Source organism: Penicillium riverlandense (genome assembly GCF_028828495.1).
Source record: "Penicillium riverlandense strain IBT 135883 chromosome Unknown utg000008l_segment0_segment0, whole genome shotgun sequence".
NCBI classification, from domain to species: domain Eukaryota; kingdom Fungi; phylum Ascomycota; class Eurotiomycetes; order Eurotiales; family Aspergillaceae; genus Penicillium; species Penicillium riverlandense.
The window spans coordinates 1,426,559-1,449,582 of record NW_026643199.1 but is presented as its reverse complement, the minus strand read 5'-3'; the positions used below and the strand labels follow the sequence as shown (position 1 = coordinate 1,449,582).

General features: G+C 51.3%; 10 protein-coding genes across 10 annotated transcripts; 6 read left to right on the top strand and 4 right to left on the bottom strand.

Annotated features, from left to right (window-relative positions):
- Positions 1–285: 285 nt before the first annotated feature.
- On the top strand, positions 286–1,359 carry N7474_009585 (uncharacterized protein; the record flags this gene model as incomplete). The annotated part of the gene is made up of 1 exon (XM_057200995.1): positions 286–1,359. The coding sequence occupies one exon, from the start codon at positions 286–288 to the stop codon at positions 1,357–1,359; it is 1,074 nt and encodes a 357-aa protein (XP_057048982.1).
- A 533-nt stretch (positions 1,360–1,892) lies between these two features.
- atg11 (autophagy protein ATG11) lies at positions 1,893–5,877 on the bottom strand (the record flags this gene model as incomplete). Its single annotated transcript, XM_057200994.1, is given in 2 exon segments — positions 1,893–5,790; positions 5,810–5,877. The coding sequence occupies 2 exon segments, from the start codon at positions 5,875–5,877 to the stop codon at positions 1,893–1,895; spliced, it is 3,966 nt and encodes a 1,321-aa protein (XP_057048981.1).
- Positions 5,878–5,966: 89 nt separating this feature from the next.
- On the top strand, positions 5,967–6,832 carry N7474_009583 (centromere protein H; the record flags this gene model as incomplete). The annotated part of the gene is made up of 3 exons (XM_057200993.1): positions 5,967–6,180; positions 6,239–6,410; positions 6,463–6,832. 3 exons carry the CDS (start codon positions 5,967–5,969, stop codon positions 6,830–6,832), a joined length of 756 nt encoding a protein of 251 aa, XP_057048980.1.
- Positions 6,833–8,522: 1,690 nt separating this feature from the next.
- On the top strand, positions 8,523–9,050 carry nhp6 (high-mobility group nucleosome-binding protein; the record flags this gene model as incomplete). Its single annotated transcript, XM_057200992.1, has 4 exons — positions 8,523–8,586; positions 8,661–8,756; positions 8,838–8,962; positions 9,015–9,050. 4 exons carry the CDS (start codon positions 8,523–8,525, stop codon positions 9,048–9,050), a joined length of 321 nt encoding a protein of 106 aa, XP_057048979.1.
- Positions 9,051–10,653: 1,603 nt separating this feature from the next.
- On the top strand, positions 10,654–12,673 carry N7474_009581 (uncharacterized protein; the record flags this gene model as incomplete). The annotated part of the gene is made up of 8 exons (XM_057200991.1): positions 10,654–11,066; positions 11,126–11,545; positions 11,606–11,683; positions 11,746–11,978; positions 12,053–12,158; positions 12,210–12,314; positions 12,378–12,559; positions 12,615–12,673. The coding sequence occupies 8 exons, from the start codon at positions 10,654–10,656 to the stop codon at positions 12,671–12,673; spliced, it is 1,596 nt and encodes a 531-aa protein (XP_057048978.1).
- A 342-nt stretch (positions 12,674–13,015) lies between these two features.
- Positions 13,016–14,098, bottom strand: N7474_009580 (CCDC174 family protein; the record flags this gene model as incomplete). Its single annotated transcript, XM_057200990.1, has 1 exon — positions 13,016–14,098. The coding sequence occupies one exon, from the start codon at positions 14,096–14,098 to the stop codon at positions 13,016–13,018; it is 1,083 nt and encodes a 360-aa protein (XP_057048977.1).
- A 302-nt stretch (positions 14,099–14,400) lies between these two features.
- N7474_009579 (homoserine dehydrogenase) lies at positions 14,401–15,563 on the top strand (the record flags this gene model as incomplete). Its single annotated transcript, XM_057200989.1, has 2 exons — positions 14,401–14,434; positions 14,485–15,563. The coding sequence occupies 2 exons, from the start codon at positions 14,401–14,403 to the stop codon at positions 15,561–15,563; spliced, it is 1,113 nt and encodes a 370-aa protein (XP_057048976.1).
- A 3,103-nt stretch (positions 15,564–18,666) lies between these two features.
- On the bottom strand, positions 18,667–19,549 carry N7474_009578 (uncharacterized protein; the record flags this gene model as incomplete). The annotated part of the gene is made up of 2 exons (XM_057200988.1): positions 18,667–19,299; positions 19,520–19,549. The coding sequence occupies 2 exons, from the start codon at positions 19,547–19,549 to the stop codon at positions 18,667–18,669; spliced, it is 663 nt and encodes a 220-aa protein (XP_057048975.1).
- Positions 19,550–19,905: 356 nt separating this feature from the next.
- N7474_009577 (uncharacterized protein) lies at positions 19,906–21,481 on the top strand (the record flags this gene model as incomplete). Its single annotated transcript, XM_057200987.1, has 2 exons — positions 19,906–20,091; positions 20,144–21,481. 2 exons carry the CDS (start codon positions 19,906–19,908, stop codon positions 21,479–21,481), a joined length of 1,524 nt encoding a protein of 507 aa, XP_057048974.1.
- A 157-nt stretch (positions 21,482–21,638) lies between these two features.
- N7474_009576 (amidohydrolase family protein) lies at positions 21,639–22,836 on the bottom strand (the record flags this gene model as incomplete). The annotated part of the gene is made up of 3 exons (XM_057200986.1): positions 21,639–21,766; positions 21,820–22,128; positions 22,182–22,836. 3 exons carry the CDS (start codon positions 22,834–22,836, stop codon positions 21,639–21,641), a joined length of 1,092 nt encoding a protein of 363 aa, XP_057048973.1.
- Positions 22,837–23,024: the final 188 nt, after the last annotated feature.

Genomic DNA, 23,024 nt, shown 5'->3' with positions numbered 1-23,024 from the left:
AAGGGATAGTTAACAGGCACAGTAGAGAGAGAGACGGAAAGAAAGAATGAACATGTACATTGCTTGGGGGGAGCATACCCAAAGTGGTTAGGCGCCCTCCACTGCGGAATGTATTTGTTGCGCAGCCTCATGATCTGATCTTCTTTCTTTTCCCAGCTGACTCGCTCATCTGCCTTGGTCACTACCCGGTCCTATAATATACCAGCCTTCGTATACCTGGTATAATAGGCGCGAGCCACCCTCCGAGTCCATGCTCCCACCACATTCACCACCCCATCCTCAACCATGACGAAATCCTCCCGCCGCTCTACACGCGACAAGACGCCGACCTCAACGCCAGGCACGTCGGGCACCTCAACTCCCAGCTCAACCTCGTCCGGACCTATCCCACCCTTCATCAAAGTCCCCGCGATCCTCAAACCCTTCGTCGAGCCCCTCTCCCACCAAGAAGTCTACCTCGTGCACATCGACAAAACAGACAAAGACCTCAAGCGCCAAACCTTCATCGTGCCATGGGTGATCAACACCCTCATCGGCGCCGTGATCGCCTACCGTATCTACGTCGGAATCAGCGTCTACCCAGCCCTCCTCGCCTCACTGATCGGTCTTCAAAGCTCCATGAGCGTCGACACGGCCTCCATCTCGTGGACGCAGATGGGTGCGATCATCCTCCGGCGCACAGGCATAGTGCTCATCGACTACTTCCTCGTGACGCTATTCCTGGCCTGGCCGATCACGTTCGTGTGCGGGCCCGTCTACTGGCGCAGCACGGTGGGGTTTCGGGATCGGGAGATTATCGTCCGCCGCAGTGCTCGCAGCTGGAGCCAGGCGCTGAAACGCAATACCTGGATGCGGGACGATGAGGCGAACCGCGATAAGATCGTTGCGGCTGTTACGCCGGAGCGGATCAGCAAGACGGGGTACTTGCTTGTCGACGCGGACTGGAATCTGGATTACAGGGCCATGGTCCGCGCGCATAAGCTGGTTGACCGGACACGCAGGGGCGAGGGCGTGCAGCTGGATGAGTTCCGCACCGCTGTTTTGGTGCATACCGATGCGGACGGGTGGCTGATTTGGCGTGTTGGTGATGAGAATACATCCACGGGTCGGGTGCGGTCTGCGCAGCGGGACCAGATCCTGGCGTTCAAGGATAAGCTGTCGGCTATGGGGAAGGAAGACTTGTTCTTCCGTTGGGTCGAGTTGATTCAGTGGGAGAGCTCGCGGCCGGGCGGGTTTACGCCGGAGAGGCAGCGGTCCGCTATGCTTCAGGCCAAGCAGATGTTCGAGGACGAGGATGTAGATTTCAGTCGCTTCTGGGACGACTTGGGTGGGATGGAAGGGATTGAGTTCCTTGACTGATTTCTAGCCTTTATCTTTATATTTATTATAGACTTGGTTTCTTCGGGATCGTCTCGTTTTGCTTTGTCTTCGTAGACAAGTTTGTCTTTATTCACTAAGCCTTTACTTGGTGTAGGGAAGAGTAAAATCACGTTGTTGGGTATATCTATCCACAAAATGATGCACAAGCATCTATCAACATATTTCTCAAGTCCCCAGTATCAGAGTCTCCTCACACAAAAGCCGCAAACAATAAAATGCTCTAGATCACACTTTCCCTAACTACTGTGCATTGCCCTCAACCCGATAGTCGAGAGACCACAGTTTCTCCCAAGGACGCGACCTGCCACCGGGGCGAGGACCGGTCGTTGACCGTGATGACGGAGACGAAGGGGATGTAGCCAGTTGCGACTGCTGGGCCGGTGCTGAAGTCGATGCTGAAGTAGACGTATGATCTTGGATGTGTTGCTCGCGCTATATATAAACAACAAAAGTCAGATCGTTTTGAAAATCTCGTTAAATGACCCGTAAAAAGCCTTCCATCTCCCTACTTTTCACGGGCCCTGAAGTAGATCACGGCGAACCTCATCAAAAATCGGAGCGGCCTCTCGAGGCGCGGAGGTGGCGTCAGCATCGGCAGGCTGAACGAGGTCAGCGCCAGAATCGGCAGGCTGCTGTGAAGGCGTTGGGGGTCCCCGTTTGGAATTAGAACTATTACGCCGGCTGTCCAGGTTCTTGGTGAGTGTTTTGGCGACAGTTCCGTCGTTGGCGGGCCGGTTCAGACGAATGCTGCCCTTGGCATCGACGTGTGCAGATGCAACGGTGCTCTTGGCTAGACCCGGAGTAGCGGGGGCGCCGGGCTTCTCTTCGGTGGCATCGAGCAGGTACCAGCGCAGACCATCGGACAGTTCGAATGGATTCTCGTCGTCCAGGGAGGCAGCGTCGCTGGCATTCCCGAGAGAGCGGCGGTCAGGCGCAACGCCGTTCAATGACCTTGAGAGATCCACGACACGCTCCTCGATCTTGGTAATGCGCGCGAGCAGCCAGTCGCGGTTTTGCAGCTTGTGGCTGTCTAGCTCGCGGAGGAAATTGTGCGGTGCGCCGACGTTGAAAGCGGCCCAGGAGCGGATAGATTGGTTCCGCGTAGGGAGGAAGAGCGCAAGGTCCCCTTCTTTGAAGGTTCGATAGGCAATTTTGTCGTGCGCTTCACTTTGGACCCGGTGGTATTTGTCTCGGTAAGCTCGAGCTTCCTTTTGCCATTTGCGGGCGAGCACCTCGATGTCTTTGACGCGTTTGACGACGACGTCACCAAAGACGGAGACATCGAACTGAGACAGGCACTCCATGAAAGCTTGGAACCTGGTCTCCTCGTCTTCTGGGCTTTCGGCATGCGTCCAGTCCAGAAGTGCTGCATCGGGTTTCACTGAGACAATGCCGGACTGGACCAGACTGTCACCAAGACCTGAAGAAGACGCATTGACTTTAGAAGCTCGTTGGACGGTGAGATTGCCATCCTGCTGAATGACGGCGAAGCCCAGCTGCTCCAGCATTCGCCCCAGTTTCTCAATCTGCGAGAAAAGCTGCGTGGAAAGCTCTTGGGATTTGAGTCCGCGGGCCTCAGTCCGAGCGGTAGCCTGCTGCTCTGTTTCGGATGCAACGCCGGCTTTCTGCTTCCATTCCTCAATCTCATCTTTCGATTTCCGAGCTTGGGATTCAATATCAGCCAGCTTTTGTGACAAGTCTGCCTGTCTTTGTTCTTCCTCGGCAAGTCGTTCCCGAAGCGCATCTGAGCCGCTCTCACCAGCCGCCATTTGACTTTGCAGGGATTTGAATTTCGAGCGTTCCTTGTCCACCTCTGCCTCCACGGCATCGAGCTTAGACCGCGCAGATGAAAGCTCTTCGGTAAGCCGGGCCAGTTCCTCCTCGCGATCGGCCGAGCTTTTATCTTGCTGTTCTGCCTCGGATTCCAATTGACCGATTCGTTTTTCAAGGGTTTTATTTTCAGCCGCCGCTTTGGATGCATTGTCTTCTGCACTCCTCGCGTGGATAGACAAGCCCTCGGAAAGGACCTCGATGGCTTTAATGATGCTGGGTACCTCCAGCGGCATGGCACCTCCCGGCGACAGATTCATGAATGCGGCTTGTAGCGCATGGTAATGTTCCTGGTCCCTTTGTGCCAACTCAGCTCGCTGGCGTTCAAGCTCGTCAACCTTTGCCTGAAGGGTGTCGGCTTTTTGTTGCTGAGCCCGAATCTGCTCGTTCAACTCGTTGGTCTTTTGTGCCTCGTCAGTGCTGCTGGTGTAAGCAGTCTGTAGATTGGTCTCAAGTTGGTGGATCCGCTCGTCGGCCTCGTGCTTTTCATGCTCTCGACTGTCCATCAGCCGATCCAACTCCTCTTCCAACTCCTCTGTGCGTAACTTGAATTTCTTCAGCTCCGCCTCCAAGTATCTTCGCTCATCTTCAAACTCGCGCTGTCGGGCTTCAAGGTTACCGATAAGGTCCTCTTTGGTAGACTGGGCCTCTTGGAATCTGTCGGAGTTGGATTGGCGTTCGGCATGGGCTTCTTTGTGAAGTCTTTGCACGTTGTCTTTCTCCCCAGCCAGCTCAGCCTCCAGGCTTACGATACGCTGGATAAGTGCTTTGTCTTCAGGGGACTGAGTAGCTGAAACGCGCCTTGACGACATAGACGATCGTCTTGAAAGCGTATCGGGGTGTGGCGAGGCAGGCGAGCTGGGAAACTCAGGACCAAAGTTGCCGCTCGACGGGCGGCTCAGATGGCTCTGGCGATGAAGGAGGTCTTCCAACTTTCGAATTCGACTTTCAGACCCCCTCAGTCTCTCCTCAAGTTTTGTTTTCTCCTCCTGCAAGCTCCGGACCATATCATCCCCGCGGAGTAACATGGAGCTTCGGCTCAAGTCAAAGACACTCCCTTGTTTGAAAGCCTTTGCCCGTCGTCTTTGCTGGCGAGTGGGCGCATCTAGCTCCTTGTACTGCTGCAAAAGCTCCTCTCCCAGGTTGGTCATAGAGTGCTTGGTTTTTAGGTCTTCGATGTAGGTCTCGATCTCTTTCCGGGTCACCTCGGGCCATTCCTCATCCTGACCTTGGAGGTTCACCTCGATTCCTGGTGTGGAGGAATCGGCAAAAGAAATGAAATCACCCATGGTTTTCAGCCATTTCTTCCTTCGACGCTGTTCTTCGTCTCGCAAAACGGCCATTTCTTCCGCCAAGGTAAGCGAATCGGTCTTGATTTTATCACTCCATTCTCGACGTCGTACAGATTCGATCAAAATAGACCCGTATACCATGGGCATATGGAAGACGGTGTAGATAGTGTCAAAGGCAGTGCTTTCCACGTCCAAGTTGACTAGTTGCGCGTGCGCATCGGCGAGGCGAGACTCTATAGAGGAGATGACGCGCATATGTTTGTGGGCAATTTTTTGTGCATCGCCACGGCGCTGAACAGCTTGCTCCAGAGCAGCTTGAAGCTCCGTGCCGATCTCGATCAAAGATGGTAATAGATCTTGCGTATGACTGAGGGCTAGCCTGGACACATTCGCCAGGGTTTTCTGGTTGTTCGGAAGCCCGAGAACGTGTTCGTAGTCCGAGCTGATCTTCTTCGTGATGGTCTCCACTTCCTCAAGAAGGCCGTCTACCCCATCAGTAGAATCCGGAGAGGCTTCGTCGACCAGTCGCTGTGTGTCCGTGGCAATGTCGCTGACTGCTTTCTCGATATCTTGAACCTGCGCCGCAAAACGCGGCGACACAGTCGCAGCCTCCGATCCAGCCCTGTGGACATCGGCCACATCCACAAAATCACGCAAGGTCCCCGTGGGTCGGTCCTTGTCCTTCTTCGGCGTGGATGGACGGCCGAGAACAGGGAAGTCTTCCCGAGCAGGGATGCTCTCGAGGGTGGTCAGAGCCCGCTGCCACCCGTCGAGAGCTGCCTGTTGTTCTTCCAGCAGACTATTCGCCCACGCCTGCGCCTCTTGAAACCGATGTTCCAGATTGCCTACATGCGACTTGAGATTCTCCAGGGCCACACCCACAGCACGGTTTATGACGTCGGTTCGCTCATTGTGTTCTCGCGTGCTCTTCTCGATGGACCCGCATCGGTTCGACAGATCCAACGCCCAGCTTCTCCGAGCCATGTATAGTTGTCGCCATGCGTGGAGGTCATTTTGGTCTGTCAGAGTTGCAGGAGGGCTTTCGGGCGTAAAGGGTTCTGGCGGAGGGAGATCCGGCAGCTCGGAGTCGGCTGGTTCGCTCACGTACTGTCGGTCGTAGACGAAGATCTCGTTCTCGGTGGCCAGCGTTTGCACCTTGACATTCTTACCCCGGGCGGTCATCAAGATTTGCCGTGGAGGTGGAATGGCGGTGCTGCGGACAATCCATGTCTTCAAGGCCTCCGGACTGCGAAGTGTGGAGATGGCATCAGTACTGGGGTCGCTAGCTCTGGAAGGCAACAACATACGAAGCAAAAGACACTGGGTCGGCCAGTAGATGCTCACCGGAGTGAGCAATATAAATGTGCAACGACATGAGCCCGGGAGCCTGTCTGTTGTTGAGGGAGAAACAGGGGAGAAGGGAAAGAGGGCAGGCTGAGATAAGAGAAGCTCGGGCATCTCGTGATGATCCACCGCCTCCATCATCATCATCATCACACTCCTTCCACACATGACTGTATGGCGGTAACGCATCTGCACCCCCAGGAGCTGACCCTCTTGGACTATGCCGCGGATGATCCACGCGACACCGTGACGCTGGCCGACAAGGAGGCCGCTATCCTGCAGCTCTACCAACAGCTCCAGGACCAACGCCTGGAGAAGGCGCTTCTCGAACAAGGTGCCACAATCCAATAGTATCATACCGGAGAATTTACAATTTCTGATGGGCAATCTAGAACCACAGTTTCTCTCCGGAGACAATGCCGAGGAGCAGCTCGCCATCGCCGAGCGCGAGCTCCTCGAGGCACGATCGACCTACACGGTCAGGAGGAAAGCCGTGCAGACCATTCTCATGACGGATCCGATCCTCAAAGCGGTGCACCTGAAGGCGTCTACTCCTGCTGAGCGGTATGTCTATCTACAACGTGTCTGGTCGCGTTCTCATCGGCCTTGTTTACAGCGCGCTCCTCCGCTTGGTAAATCGGCGCGACGTATTAGCGCTTGCGCACGAGAATCTCGCCTCGGCACATGATCTGGTGCTGAAACAGATCTTCAATCTGGAAGTCGACAACCTGCGGATCAACCAGGAGAACCAGGAACTGGTGCGGCAGCTCCTCGAGCTCACGAAGCAGGATTCTTCGTGGCGCGAGAGACTCCAGGACGCGGACCTCGCGTCTCAGCTGGAGAGCGTGGAGGCCGATCTCAAGACCCGCAAGGCCAAGTGGGAGACCATGAAGAACATCGCTAGCGCAGTGGTCGTGGGCAGCGGGCTGAATTGGGCGGATGATGACGCGCTTCGTGCGCTGGTTCTGGACGAGAGTGACGAATGAAATGTATACCTACAGATTATTGGGATGGCGTCTGGTGTTTATTTGAATCCGATCAATCGAGCCTAGCGAGGTTGGCTCAACCGAAATACATGGACGGGTCAGAGAGGGCGTGTTCAGCTCGCTGACCCACGCCCTGCATCACTCTGGATCAATTGCTATCCACAATGACGGGCAATATTACTACCAGTAATACGTAAATCATTTTTAGTACATGTTCTGTACACGATTGTCTGATTCTGCAGGGAGTAAGAGCGCTTCGCCTATGCAGATTTAGCTTGCTGACAAGCATTATGTCTTATTATTGTGAAGATGATTACTTCATGGTAATTTACGCGGTAGCTCGTACAGCGCGTGTTCACTGCGGGAGCCGATGTACCGGAATGTGCTATTCTCCGAGCATGCCAGTCGGTATCGCTATGGCTTGCTCATCCGCTGTTCTATTTGATAGAAAATATATTCCTGTCTTTATGAGATTGCCACTCGATAATAGATTGAAAGCCGAGGGGACGGAATCCTAACCAAGTCACTACTTCCTCCCGGTTACGCTAGCCATGTCAGCCACGCTGAATCATACCCCGGATCATGGTCAGACGAAGGCTCGGTACTTTTGACGGGGTCTGACGGAAATACTCGAGGCATTGACATTGTCTGCCGCGCTAGCACGTCTGTTCTGCTCGGCGTTGTGACGAGTCTTCCTGATTATTCCAGGTTGTCCCACCTCAACAGGATTGAATAGAATAATGACCCGTGGGTAATCTTCATGAGAATCTTCCTGTTCTCTTTCATCATCATCCTATAATAATCTTTCTTTCACCCAAGTCCTTTCCCCGGTAACTCTGGTAATGGTAATAACTCAGTTAATCGACCGACTTGCGCGGTTTATTAATCAGGGCGTCTGCTCCACTAAGAGTTGGTTACGGCAGAGAGAATGATGTAGGCGCGTACGGTACGGTCACGCCCCCATGACCACCCCATCGGTTTGCCCATCTGTCTCCCGGAATAACGGGTAATACGCATACACCACATACCACAGCAAACACTGCCTGTGCGTTCCCCCTCTCCCGTGCGACTGCTTTCCCTACTACCTGGCCGCCCCCCTCTCACTCTCTCACTCTCTCTCTCCCTCTCTCTTCTCTACTACTACTCTCTCTCCCCCATACTATCGTCCCCCCCCATACAAAAAAAAAAAGGTACTGTATACTACAATACACTATTCTCAACACTTCTCTCTCAACACCAACCATCCACCATTCTTTCTCTTGCCTTCTTTTCTGTTTTTCCCTCTTCTTTTTATCACGTCATTACCCTGTTCTTTTTTCCATCTCGTCGTCTTACACTGTTTGTACGAGTGCCATCTACTAACATCGCCCGCGCTCTTCATCAGCTCAATTCGCGCTTGATCTCTTGATCTTCTATCTACTCAAATCACTCAAGTAAGTACTTTTCGCGCGCTTTTTTCATTCATCCCTCCGCTGGCGACCGGTCGCGACGTGCGGGCGCGCGCGCTCGGCGTCCACCGTCGACGCGCACCACACGCCTTTCCCACTCCTCTCTCCTCTGTTTTTCCTCTTCCTCTTCTCGTCCCTTCTGTCATTCGCTGCCATTGATTTCCCTCAAATCCCACTCCTTGCCTTCGGGTCGCTGTCGCGTTCGATATCTGCTCAAGTCTAACCACACATCCCCAGTCAACATGCCTAAGGAGAAGTCCACACGCAAGGCCGCCACCGGTGGCAAGGTCCAGCGCCGCAAGAAGGGTAAGTCAACCTGCAATGGACGCGACTGACGCGTCTTGTGTCCCGGGGACCACCCGATTGACTCGATCCCGCAGACCCCAACGCGCCCAAGCGTGCTCTGTCGGCCTACATGTTCTTCGCCAACGACAACCGCGACAAGGTTCGCGAGGAGAACCCCGGCATCAGCTTCGGTAAGAGCTTTCCCCGCTCGCGACGCGTTGCAGTCGCACTGTCGCACTCTTTGGGATATGTGGTTACTAACAATCCTCCAGGCCAGGTTGGCAAGAGCCTTGGTGACAGGTGGAAGGCTCTGACCGAGGCCGAGCGCAAGCCCTATGATGCCAAGGCTGCCACTGACCGCAAGCGCTACGAGGAGGAGAAGAAGGCCTATGCCAACGTAAGATTGTTTGATCCCGTCTCTTTCATATCCAGCACTAACCCCCGAATAGAAGGCTGCCGAAGAGGAGGAGGAAGAATCGTCCTAAACGTCATGTTGCCGCTCTACCAAGTGTCAGGGCCGCTGGGCGTTGGTGTCGTTTCTTCCCTTTTCCCTCTCTCACTCTGCTAATTGTGTCACTGGTCTATTTTTCTTCGCGTTATTTTTGTCATGCACGGCTTCTGGGATGGGACGACGGTGGTTCTCCTTTGCTTTTTGATTGAACTTGTTCTTCTCTCGAGTATGAAAGGGTTCTGAACGTCTTCGTGTTAAATGGGAAAATGGTTTTGTCTCCTGCGCATCCAACTCGCTCTTTTTACTTCGGGCGCGCTGCTTGCGGAGATTCGGCAGGGCGAGCCTAGGCTGTATACTAGTCGAATGAACCGTTGCTATGTCCCTGCCAATAATGGTTATTCTAGACCTTCTGCTGCACTCCGCGGTGGTGGCCCAAGCTCCCTTTGTTTACTTTTTGCCGTGGACGCGTCGGATCATGGTTGTTCCGGCTGATCCGGTGGTCTGCCCTAAACAAATGGTTCCACGGTGGTTAGGATTAAAGGGAGACATATCAATCCCCTTACACACGCAGCGTGCAGTATAAATTCATTGCTGCTGACGGACTTGAAGTATCTGTATTTCTCTGTTAAAATGTTTGTCCCTTGAAAAGACTGAAGTACATGTAGTGATGCATCCTGTCTTTCTCAGACACCAATGAGCATGTCCACGATATATATCGATTGAGCTTTGAACAATGTATTTCCTCAGAAACGTAGACCATATCGACAAAGAAGTAGAAAATCAAATTTGATTGTACTCGTAGTATACAGCTGCCACCACATCTTCCCGAGGCTGAGAAGAGAGTACACACTAGACGGAGCTCTAATCAACCAGCGATCCAATAGTTGTCTGTGCTGATCTTACTCCCCCCGGATCCATGGATCTGATTCAATCTTTTAATTTACAATCAATTTATTCAGAAACTACGCCTAGCTTAATCTTGTTTGCCTGGTTCACAGCCTCGTCCCGATCGAGTGGGAACTCCCAGACGCAAGACCAATCCCCGACACCGAGAGACTCTCCGTGCGCCACATGCCGAGTCATCATCTACTGTTCTGCATATGCAGTCACCTGCACTACGGATGCCTCAAAGGCTAGCCCTAGATAATTACCGGCGTGGCCGTCTTTCCCGCGACCCTGACCGTCACCCGGGTGTCGATTGTCGTGGCCACGCTGGGGTCCAAATAGAGAAGTTCCCGCTGGCCACCTGGGGTAGTTGGGTGCTGGGATAGGTCCCCCTATTACAATAGATGCAGTTAGAATACTATTGATCATGACTCAATCCTTTCAGCATCCCTGATCCTTCCCCTCCCTATAGGGCTCCACCGCTCGCCCCGCCATTCCCACACGAACACGTCAAAAAAGTCAACTGGGAACAAGAGCCGCAAGGTCGCACGTGCAGTTTTCCAGTTTTCCTTAATTAATTGCCAAAATATAATCTTATCTGCATCCGAGCGTTGTCGGCTCGTGTTGATCCTCCCCCCGGCGCTGTTTGCCCCACGAGAACACGAGAAAACCCCCCTCCACTTGAATCACATCACACACATAATAGTAGGAAAACTAAAATTCATGGCCTGACCACTCACAAGTCCGAGACCATGGCCCTGCGCACTTCAGCCGAGAACGCCGAAGACGTCGCCGCCGGCTTTCAGGCGTTCCGCGACCCTCTCCCAGAGCACAAGACCGAGATCACCCGCCTCATCTCGGATCTGTATGGCCTCAGCGCGTCGTTTACCACCATCGAAGCATTGACCAAGGATCCGCGCTATAAGCGCGGCTTCGCCCGCGCCCATGCAGACATTGAATTGGTGCGCGGCAGCTTGAAGTACACCTGTCAGGATGTGTTTGATTTCTTCGGCCAGCTCGATGGCGGGAATGTTCCTACCGAGCAGTATAGGCGCACTTGGCTTGCGATGAACCGCTTCTTCTGGGATGAATCGCAGTATTCGCTCACGACCCGGCTGGCGAAGTATAAATCCTTCCTAGGGGAGCTGACCGATGTGGTGAAAAAGTAAGTGTTTAGGGCTGTTGATTTCTCGCCAGAATAGTGCCGATATTGAAAAATTGCAGCAAAGACCCAAATCCTCCACTCCTGTCCAGCGCTAGGAATGGCCTGAAGACTCTGCTGGCCACGCAGGATCAGCGGCTGGCGCCCCAACTGGGACGTATGAATCTCGGCCGTGATCCATCCTCCAGCGACACCAATGCAGAACCAATGAGTCCTGCCAGTGACCGCATACCGCGCGCTCGGCGATCGTATGAGCGCCCTCGCCCGTCGGGTTCCTCATCGCAGCCTCTCTCACCAGCGTCGGGCACCTTTGATATACCACCGCAAGTCCCTGATGCGCCAAGCTCGCCATTGACAGGATCTACGACGGCAACAACCACTACGACTAGCCAGTCGGCTTATGAGGCTATCAAGTACCACTGGGCAAAAGAAGTCTTTTCAAGTCCTGATACAGACACACCTATCCCTGCCCCGGAATCCCGGTACGATGAACAATGAACAACACCAGTCATAAAATGAATATTATTGACAATGCCCTGCAGATCGAAATGTTACGGAAAATCTGAACCGGGAATCAAACAATGGCTTCGAGAGGCAGGCTTCCAAGAAGTCCTCAAGCTGTAAGCCAGCTTCATCCAGCCAGTCCCCAAAAAGGGGCTTGCCTTGCTAACTTTCATTTTAGAGCCTTCTCTGACGGTAACGACATGCGCGTAGCCTTCCATCTCCGTCCAAACGACCACCGTGCTCGCATGCTCTGCAAAACTCCGCACCGCAGCCGGCCGAGCGAGTACTCCTGCATGCCACTTAACATGCTGGAAATCGCCCGAGACGGCTCGTGCCTGCAATTATGTCGCAGACGACGCCAGGGGACCGAACTTGTGATGTGGGCAAATCTTAGTTTTACAAACATCGAAAGTACGTTCTAACTACCTGATCCTTGGGTGAAAAAGAGAAATGGTTTATTGAGGTTTCGTGTTGAACAGCTCTAGTTTTATTCTACGTCACTTTTCTCGCGCTTCGTTCCCAGGATGCGGGGAGGCCGGTCGAATATATTCGAGACTATGAGTTGAATGCTGAAGGGGAGATTTACGGAGGGTGAGTTGTCATTATCTTTCACCAAATTATGATATACTGAACCTCGCCCAGACAAATTATCGACGACGGCTTTCCGCATGCCCTGCGCGTATATCAGGATACGGTAACCGGGGCTGTGAGATTGCAGGCATCTGTTCATCGGGGAGAACTAAAACGGTATGAACATCATTGCTTTCTCCCAGTAAACCTCTTACAGTGGACTAACGCTCATCAAAATAGCACCCCCGTCTGGACAGCTTTCATAACATCCTACCTCGGGACCTCGGGCTGGCTCCGCCGCACAGGTCCAAAGAAAGTTCTAATTCGCGAACTGAGACCTGCAATCTTGATGTCTGCTGATGACTATAATGCACCGCAAACGCCTCGGGGAGGCTTTCTCTTGACGTTTCTTACCTCGGATGGTGGGTTGTCTATACTCCATATTGCCGAGAGCGTTACTGATTTTCTGGCAATTAGATGCCGACGGATTTCTGGATACGATGGAGGAACTAGCAGCGCTGACTATTGTCGGATGATGGGAATTTCTTCTCCATCTGCATCCCGGCTCTTCTGTTGCGGAAATTACTGATGAGTTTACGTGGATATGATTGATGATGATTCAAAAGTTGGATTGGGTTTTGTGTTTTTAGCTTAGAGGGCGGCATTTTTTTTTTGTTCTTTTGATCTCGCCTCTTTTGACCCCAGAATACCCCGAGGGCGTGCAGTTCCCAAATTACACCCTTACAATGGGAACTCCTATACTTCCTCTCAATCGAGTTTGAAAACGAATTTAGCTCGAGAGCATATTTTCCATACCGTATAGCTGTAAACACGGGGGTATCTTTAAAAACCAAGAACGCAATGCCGTTATGCAAGGTTCATTCCGTCTGAACCACTTCAGTCCCCGGCTGCAAACCAGCCAAGAACCTCTCAGCCAGTCTCTTATTCCTTAGCTCCTGAATCTTCGCGCGCCGTTCATCCTTAGCAGCCTCTCGCACTGCTCTCCTCGCCTGCCGCGCATCCCTCTCCCGCTGCGTCTCACCACGCGCACTCAGCAGCTCCTCCATCTGCTTCTTGCGCTCTTCCTCGTCCCTCGAAAATGCATAAAAACCGGTCCCCCGATTGCGCACCTCCGCATCTGCATCGTAGTGCATATTCTCCGGTGGCGTAGGTGATCGATCTCGCCTCGTCGCAAGATGCGCCATGTGGGACGTGACGCCGGCGTCCGGATTGAATGCCTCTGACTGGACCGTTTCACCGTAGATGAGATTGTCCGGACGAGAGGGCCTCCAACGCTCCTTGTCTGCGCCGCCCTGCCCACTGTCTTGTTCCTTTTCGCGAGCCGCGCGCGCAGCTTCGGCTCTTGTTCCACGACGAGACCGTCCCAGTTCGTCCTCATAGGATATGATAGATGCATTATCATCGTCTTCAGGTTCGTCCACGTCATCGGATCCATCTTCCCTCTTCCGTTCCTCATCCGCCCATTTCTTATCGAAATCAACCAACCCCTCCCGCTCTTTTCGCCTTAATCGCGCTGCGTAGTCCTCTTTATTTGCTCCCTCCTCATCATCGCTGCTATCGGCCGCGAGATACATTCCTTTTTTCATATCCTCATACATGCGCACCTTCTCTTCCATGCGCCGCTTTGACCGGCCCAGCGCCGCCGCATCCGCGGACCCGATGTCCTGGCTGCGCTGGTGGACTTGCCCTGAGGACTCATCTTCCAGATCCGCCGCGGCGCGCTTTTGAGATCCCTTGTTGGGCTTGGAGAAGAGGTCGGCTTTTGCGGTTTTGGATGGACGTGGGCGTCCTCGGGAGGTGGAATCGGAGGTGCCCTGGGAGATGAGTGAGGAGAGTTGGGTCGTGAAGGAGAGATTAGAGGAGGAAGGCTGATTTGCTTGTGTACTGGACTTGGAGCGCGGCTTTCCGTATAAGGAGGAGGATGGTGGATTGGGTGGCATCTTGGTGGATTGAATGAAAGAGAGAGATGAGGCGAGGCAAGAAAGAGTAGATGCGATAACGATAACGATAAGAGTTAATGCCTCAGGTATGAGGTTGACAATAAATGAGTCAGCGTATTACTCAGCCCGATTTTCGCTGCCCCGCGACCCCACGGCCAACATCCGATCTGAAGAACTTAAGATATTATTCTTTCTGCTGCTTTAATTGTTGCAATTTTCTGCTTGCAGTCACACTGCTTACTGATAAATACCCTGTTGCAATTTGGATCACATACTCCAAAAACCCACCCCATTGAACCACTATGTCCGCCAGCCCTATCTATCTCGGCGTCGTTGGTACAACACCCACCACCTTTCACCCAAGAGAACACAGCTGACATGACTAGGCGTCGGCGGTGTCGGTACTGCATTCCTCTCGCAGCTTGCGCGCCTTCCCAATGCGCCGCAGCTGATCCTCCTTGCCCGCTCATCTCAAACCCTTCTCGCCCCGACACCGGCGTACTCACCGGCCATCCCCGTGGCCGACTGGGCGACTGCCGCCGCGACTCCCTCGCTGACCAAGACCAGTGCTCTACCCGCAGAGGAGATGGCGAACTACCTAGCCTCCGCGCCGGGGCGAGCTATCCTGGTGGACAACACGTCAGACATCAACCTGGCGCGGACGTACCCTATCTTCCTGAAGAAGGGCGTGTCGGTGGTGACTCCGAACAAGAAGGGTTTTTCTGACGATCTGTCTCTATGGAAGGATATTTTCGCTTCGGCTGCGCAGGGCAAAGCCCTGGTCTACCACGAGAGCACGGTTGGCGCCGGGTTGCCGGTGCTGTCGACGCTGAAGGACCTGGTTGCAACTGGTGATGAGGTTACTCGTATCGAGGGTGTTTTCTCGGGCACACTGTCATTCCTGTTCAACACTTTTGCCCCTGCTTCCGGCTCTTCGAATGCGCAGTGGAGCGCTGTCGTCTCCCAGGCCAAGGACCTGGGCTATACTGAGCCGGACCCTCGCGATGACCTGAACGGCATGGACGTGGCACGTAAGCTGACCATCCTTGCCCGTCTGGCTGGTCTCGAGGTTGCCCGTCCTGATGCCTTCCCCATTGAGTCGCTCATTCCCTCCGAGCTGGCCGCGCTTCCGTCCTCGTCGGAGGGAATCACCCAATTCATGACTCGCCTGCCCGAATTCGATGCCCAGATGTCTACCGTCAAGGACACGGCAGAGAAGCAGGGCAAGGTTGTGCGTTATGTTGGCAGCATCGATGTCGCTAATAAGGCCGTCAAGGTTGGTCTCCAATACTTCGACAAAGACAGTGCCATTGCCGGCCTGAAGGGCAGCGACAATATCATCAGCTTCTACACCAAGCGGTACGGTGCCAACCCGCTTATTGTGCAGGGTGCTGGTGCTGGTGGTGACGTCACTGCCATGGGCGTGTCGGCGGATCTGCTCAAGGTTATCGAGCGGCTGCACTAGATTGGGGGAGTTATAGAAACAAAAGTAGTTATGTGAAAAGTGTATACAAATGAAGCAGTTCGAAATCAGCTCGAGGATGTAGAATATTGTTTATCATAGCGAGAATTAGTGAGTTAATTCTCCATCTTATTCATACCGGCAGGCGGAGAAGGCAGATCTGCAGTTGGCTACCAATTCCAGAGATAGAGATATCGCAAACTTGAGACTGGAACTTCTACAGAAGCTTTAGATTGAAGATAACAATTGTCGTCAGGTAGAAATAGGTCAAAAAGTTCTTAAAGAATTAAGAACTATACCACTCTTCAGAACACCCAGCTTAAGGGTGGGGGATGTCTTGCATCAGCATTTCATCAGTAATGCTCGTGTCATGGAAGTTGGAGAGTATGGCACTCGAAGTCTGATCAACCGAAATATCATGGCTTCCAAATATACTTTTCAATATCAGTGACATAATTAAAGGTGCAGTAAAAGATAGACTTACCGATCGTAAAAGTCACTCATGGCATCCAGACCAGGTAAAGAAGTATCTAGATTCTCAAGGCAATGCAAAGGATCCGAACAATCAGGAAATAGTCCCCACTCCGTGAGCTCGTAGAGGACCTCGGAAATCATCCTAGCCCCAAATCCCGTTGTTCCCATTGTTTGAAGCACCTTCAGACAAGAGCATATATCTTCGAATTGCTTCTCGCCTTTCGTTAAAGCAAATACCGAAAGAAATATCTGCAGGATATCCAAGGCATAGTAAAAGTCCAAAGCAATTAATTTTGAGTAAGTGCTTTCACACACCATTGTCTGCAGAATCCCTAACATTTGTTCAGCAGAACTCAGACAGACCTCAGTGAAATGCTCAAGACAAGGCGATTTCAAGCTCTCCTGTTGCCTCTTTCGACACATAAGGCGATATAGTAAAAATGAGCGGCCAATCAGGAGTTGAATGCTATGGTATCTCAGATGGAGAATGGCAATTGGTCGGCGTAGAAGTGGTGCTGTCGGGGCAGAAATACTCAGATGTGGTGGGAGGGTGTCGGCCCACTCTTGCAGTGAAGTCATCAAGAGCTTCACAGATCCCATTTCCAATCGCTGACCGCGCATAAGTGGGTTTTTATACAGATCACAACGAGCTTTTTTGCCTAGTTGGCTCAGGGTACTGCAGACCGCCAAGTATTCAGGAGGACTATAGGGACCGGAGGGCAATATCTGGATATTCAAGTTAAAAAAAAAACAAAATTACTGACGCTAGCGGGACCTGGAGAACTAATGAAGATAAGTAAAACTTACCACTTCAGATGGCAAGGGTGGCTGCCATGCATCTTCGGTTGCACAGGGCTTACCCAACCTCAACGCAAGGTCTTGGTCAAATACGACCAGGGACCACCATATCCGCCTTGCATGCTCTTTTTCAACACCTCCATAAGAGGTACAGTATTTGTCACAGTGAAGCCCTAGAGAACACGCAATATGCACAGCGAGACTGGTATATAGATAGGCTGGGTTTGAGAATCCATGTGATTGCATAGCCGTTGCCTGGTGAACAAGTCAGAACTCCCTACTCTTCGAAAATGGTCAAACCGCATACCAGTAATACCATAGCACGGACGCTATCGAGGCTTCCTTCATCGCATACCCCGGAGACGAAAGACTTTGCATGCTGGAGGTATTCCCCGGGACGATGTAATGAGGAAATTCTTCTGGGTACGGTGACCCAAGGCTTCCAATTGCAAAGATGGAATACAGGGCACATTTCCAAGATGCCGTCAGATCTTGTGATGGAACTCTGTATGTCTCCTCCAACTGACTGTGGAATCTTTCGGATGAGTACAGCCAATACAATGAATGAACTTCTTCGAAATATCGCATAACCAATTTTTGACAAGTTTCCTGAGGGGGCAAATGTACTTCGGTTTTCATATAATTTTCGGTAGGAACAGGCATGGACACTGTAACCATCCCTGGAATCACATCGGGTGGCTTTGGCATGTGCAATCTTTCTTCATTTTTGAAGCAGCGGATGGTGGCATTGAAGGGCAACGCCGACTCGGAACCCATATAACCTGTCCCCTATCAGATGATGCACCTCGTAGTATTGAGTAATATTGAAAACACCTAGAACTTACGATACTGCCCTTGGGAATCTTCTAGCAGGCATCCTAATCGCTGATGTAGAACGAACACCTCTTGCAAAACGAGGTTTTCTGAATCTTTCTCCCATTCCGCTATATTGCTCACAATTCCAGCTGGCGACGAATCAAATTCGGGTTCGAAGCCAGAGGTGGAAGCGGTTTGGAAGATGGGAGACAGAGAAAGAGGAGAAGCCGGCAAATCGTGTGAGATACTGTGGGAGGTTTTGCTTTTGCACTCCGCAGCAAGGGAGCGAAGGTTCTCGGGGCTCATGCTGGCTTCCGGGAGATAGTAGCTCAGTATATCTTGCATATTTCGAAACTCTTCCTCCGAAACGAAGTAGTACGGCCTCTGGCGTCGCTTTTCCAGGTTGATATGACATTCTGCCCCGGTGGTGCGACAGTAATCACAAGGGCCGGGAACTGAGTTTCCAACATTGCGTATACTCATCAGCCTCATATATTTCAAATAACAAGAAATGAGAAGGCTCCAGTGGATATGAAAATACCTGGATTATTGCACTAATGAGCATAAAATGGGGGTTTTGTTAGTCAAATACCAGCATCCATCCAGCGAGATTCGAGTGCGTACCTTCGTTTTGCGGCTTCTACAACGGTCACAGCTCATGGCCGTGCGATGTTTCCGACCCATCTTACGGTGGCCCGCCATCATGAAATGATCAGTGCTCATTTGAAATCGGGAAGCTGTCAGATCTTGGTTAAGGACAAGGCTGCGGGGCTTCCTGTACGAAACTGGGGACTGCGGGGGTTTGTGGGGAAACGATCTATGTGGGTGGGGACTGGCCAGGCCACATGGTGTAATCATTGAATTTACGTACGCGAGCGAAGTGTTTAAGTGGCGAGGAGGGTTTATGTGATAGCAGGTAGTATCTTCATATTAGGAAGAGTTACATTTTCTTATAATGGCGGTATTGATGCTAGCATTTGATTGAACCTTCAGAAGGACTATGATACGGAGCCCACTCTCAAAACCCCCAGTCTGTGATCATCCGAGCAGGCGGGGCGGTATTAGCGTCTTCTAGCCACTGAGGAGCTCTCATATCCTCTTCGGCCACCTCGTCGCCTGTAATTGGGTGCTTGTAGTGGAAGGGTATCACCCGAGTGTCAGGCCAAAGAACAAAGTCATCAACTATTTCATCAGGGCCCAGTGGATCCGCCGGGTGCGCCTCCTTGAACAAGGGAACAAACTCTTTTGCTCCCTTCCAGCCTGTCTCGAAAGATCCGTGCCAGAATGGGAAATAGCGAAGACGAAGGATCTTCCACACTCCATCCTGTAGAATGTACTCATTCTCGTATAGGCCTCCTTCCCACCACTGTCGGTAGCCACCCGGAAAGTTTGGGGACATGGACTCGTGGGTTCCTGCACTCATGAAGGCACGGATTCTAGCCTTCGCTCTTCCTGCCTTTGGGTCGAAATCAACAATGTCTTGTGCCATGAGGTGATCTAGCAGCCATCCATCAATCGGGCCGTTGCGACCGGCTACAAATCTTTTGGCGAACCGCTCCATATAAAGGCGATGAACTCCTTCCTTTCCTCGGTAGCGGCCGTTCAGGAATTGGACATACGTGTCTGGATGATCGGCGAACAGCGAGGCGACCTATTGGATTATCAGCCTGGGATCTCTGAATACGTGGCCGAGACTGGCGTACCTCTTTGTAAAGGCATTTATCCAAATAGTAGCCGTACTTGTGATGAAGCTTCCTGACATCCGATTCACCTTGGCAATATGAGTAACTTTAACTGCAAAAAAAAAAAATGAATGTGGTTTTACCTCTCAGTATAATAACTTCATTAGCCAGAGTCTCCACTTGACTCACCAGAGTCGTGATTTGTTGCGAGTCCGCCATGATCCTAGATATGTCGATAATAAGGGAGGTAGGAGATCCTTTTGCCGGAGCAAATATACATGGCCTTTGATTTAATGATTCCCTTCATTTTATATTGGATCTGCCTGGTTCGGCTTGAGTTCAGTCGGGAATGCCGAGTCATAACAACCCTTCGGATGATTGAAGCCGATGTCATCCAGACGCCAAAACACTGCATGAGCCATCGGAAAGTATTGGTGACCAGCTCCGCGCAGTAAGCGCCCCAAAAGCCCCGAGCCAAATGAAAATATTCCCTTTTAATGGTCGCCAGATCTCGCGTTTTATGATACGAGAAATCTCTCAATTCTAGCTGCAAGAGTTCTTTTCCTGAAGTCGACATGATGGACGCCCACGAGAACCTGAACAATGACAATCGATTTTTGTCTTTAGTATGGAAAGAGAAGCGCGTTGTTTGCATTTGCATCTTTATCGCGCTGGGTCAATTCCAGTATGGATACGATTCAGCTGCCGTCTCTGGTTTTCAAAGCATGCCTGGGTTTCTCGCGGTATTTGGCTACGTCGATGTAAGTTCCCTGCTGGGCCAGCCTTTCTCGTACAACATTAACACCCCAATAGCCAGAAAGCCCAATAGGATACAATTTGAAAACATCTGTGCAAACCCTTATCCAGAGTTTAATGCAACTTGGGGGATTTGTGGCATCACTTTTCATATTCAAGTTTGGCGCCTTCATCAGCAATAGGGTGGGTCTTTGGACTGGTTGCGCTTTTTCAGTCCTTGCCGTCATCCTCCAGATGAGTAGCATCGACATTGCAGCTCTCTATATGGGTCGTTTATTTTTGGGAGTCTCCAATGGATTCTACCTTACCTATTCGGCTACTTATCTCGGGGAGATTGCACCCACATATCTCCGTGGGTCTGCTGTCGGCCTGGTCACCTTCCAAACCTCCTTCGGTGCATTGATAGGAATCCTTATTGACAACTACACGGCGAAATACGACGGACGCACATCATATTTGATCCCATTAGGGGTCATGTTCATCGTTCCAGCCGCCCTTGCAATCGGGCTCTTATTCCTCCCAGAGAGTCCGCGCCACTATACCCGCCTCGGATCGGATGAAAACGCAGCCAATGCGATTCGTACTCTACGAGGTATCTATGATGAAGACCAACTTGCCGCTCAGGTCGCGACTATCAAAGACGCATGGGTGATTGAGAACAGAGAGAACCAAAGTGTGCGTCTAATTGACGCTTTTCGTGGATCCGATCTCAAGAGAACTATTCTCAGCTTATGTTGCAGTATTTCACAAACTGCAAGTGGTGTCATTTTCTTTGCGAGCTACTCAATCTACTTCTATGCCCAGGCTGGTGTGAAGAACGAGTTTGTTTGGGTGATGATGAGCCTGGCAATTGCGCTTACTGGCAACATGGGAGCCTTTATTGTCATGAAATTCGTCGAGCGCCGGACCTTACTGGGTGTTTCGTCAATAATCAACTCAGCAATCATGTTCGTGATCGCTGGTGTCTATACGAGGCTCAGTGATGGCTCATATACCGCTGCACAAACTCTGGTTGCAATGGGCACTCTGTTCACTTGGATGTATGGAATTGGCCAGGGCCCGGTGCTGTGGGCTCTTACCGTCGAGATCCCTTCTCAACGACTCCGCTCAAAGACCGTAGGTCTCGCAACGGGCTGCAACTATCTCTTTGCATGGATCGCAACTTATTGCTCACCATATTTCATCAACCCTGGCTCGTTGAATTGGGGACCAAAGTACTGCTATATTTGGGGCGTAAGCAACATCATACTGGGGATTTGGGCTTTCATATTTGTCCCGGATGTCGGAGGAAAGAGCTTGGAACAAATTACAAATTCAATGATTACTCACGCCGAGGTCAAAAATGAGGAATCCGGTACTGTTGTGGAGCATCGCAGGTTTGCGCAATCTGAATAGTCTACTAGTATGTCAAATTACGGAATTATCGATCGAAAATATCATTTACTATGTGGCTTTCCACCCGAGAACCCTTAAAAGCCTTAAAAGAAAAATCTCTAGGCATAAGGAAGCAAAATAGATATGAATGCCATCAAAATTGTTTAAGACATGTGTCCTAAGCCTTCAGCGGTAGCTTGAATAGCTTAATTGCATTGCCCCTTGCGACCATTTCCTTCACAGTGGGATCAATATCAACGGTTCTCCACCATGCCTGAGCCTCTTCAACTTGATCGTATGGAGTATCTACATTCGAATTAGCTTCTGGGAGACTATTTAAATATTTAATTATCGCTTACCAATTGAGTATAAGCATCGCTCTTGGCCTAGCTCTTCTATGCAGGACTTCAACCCAGACGTCGAGAAATTTCCCGAAGTTGTAATGAAAACGTTGTGTTGAAAGTAGTATTTATAGTCCTGCTGCGAGGGGCGAGCGATCTTTTTGCTTGGCTTATTATACCAGTGCGATGCTCGCCACAAATTGAATGGGATGCTGAGATTGGTTGTGAGAAAGAAAGAGCATTCGATGGAAATGGAACAGGTCACAACATACTTTTCCCCAAGATGACCCACCACTATCTTCACACCAGGAAACCGATCAAAGATACCTTCACGTTTCAGTTAGCATTCGAATCGAGGGCATAGAATGTACCGTACCCACCTGAGGAGCACATGGCGTAGACGTGAAATGAAAGATCAAGATGGAACTGGACACCGGCACCAAGCAAATGCATGCGTGATGCATATACGGAGCCTCCGTTCGAAAGTTCCTTTGCTGATGGATATCGGGGGTGGAAATAGATTGGCACATCCAGTTCTTCGACCTTTTTCCAGAATGGATCATAAGAAGCAGTATCGTAGTACTGCTTCTGCAAGCCATCTTTACCCATAAGCTGGTAGTCATTGAGGATGCCACCAAAGAATTTCAGCTCTTTGACAGCTCTTTCGAGCTCCCTTGCAGCCTGGAGAGGATCATGCATGGAGAGCGCTGCCAAACCACCAAAGCGACTGGGGGTTTTGGCCACCTCTCCAGCCAGCCAGTTGTTAAACTCAGTAGCTGACTTCGCTGCTAGTTCCTGGTCATGTATACCTTGGCATCCCGGGGAAGTAAGGGACAGCAGCATATACTCGACCCCTTCCGCGTCCATAGATTGCAAGCGCGACCCATGAATGTCCATAAGACGAGCCTTATGGGATTCAACCGATTGTTTGCTTGCGTTTCCTGGGGTTAATATCTGCTGAGATTCATCCAGAAGCCATGCTGTGCTGGGGCTGATGACTGCCTCTTCGACTGCAATAGTGCCTTTAGAAACCATGATCGTGCTTGCTTGGTACAGTAGAAGGAACTACTTTGCTAGGTAGAATAGAATAATGTTCTTGTCTTAAAAAAACCAACGTTAAGAAATTTCCTGGGCTTCTAAATTGTAGAGAAAGCATTTCTACTCTATCGGCATTTCTGACCATCGCGTTTGCCGGCGCGAGATGAAGCGCGGAAGCAATATAC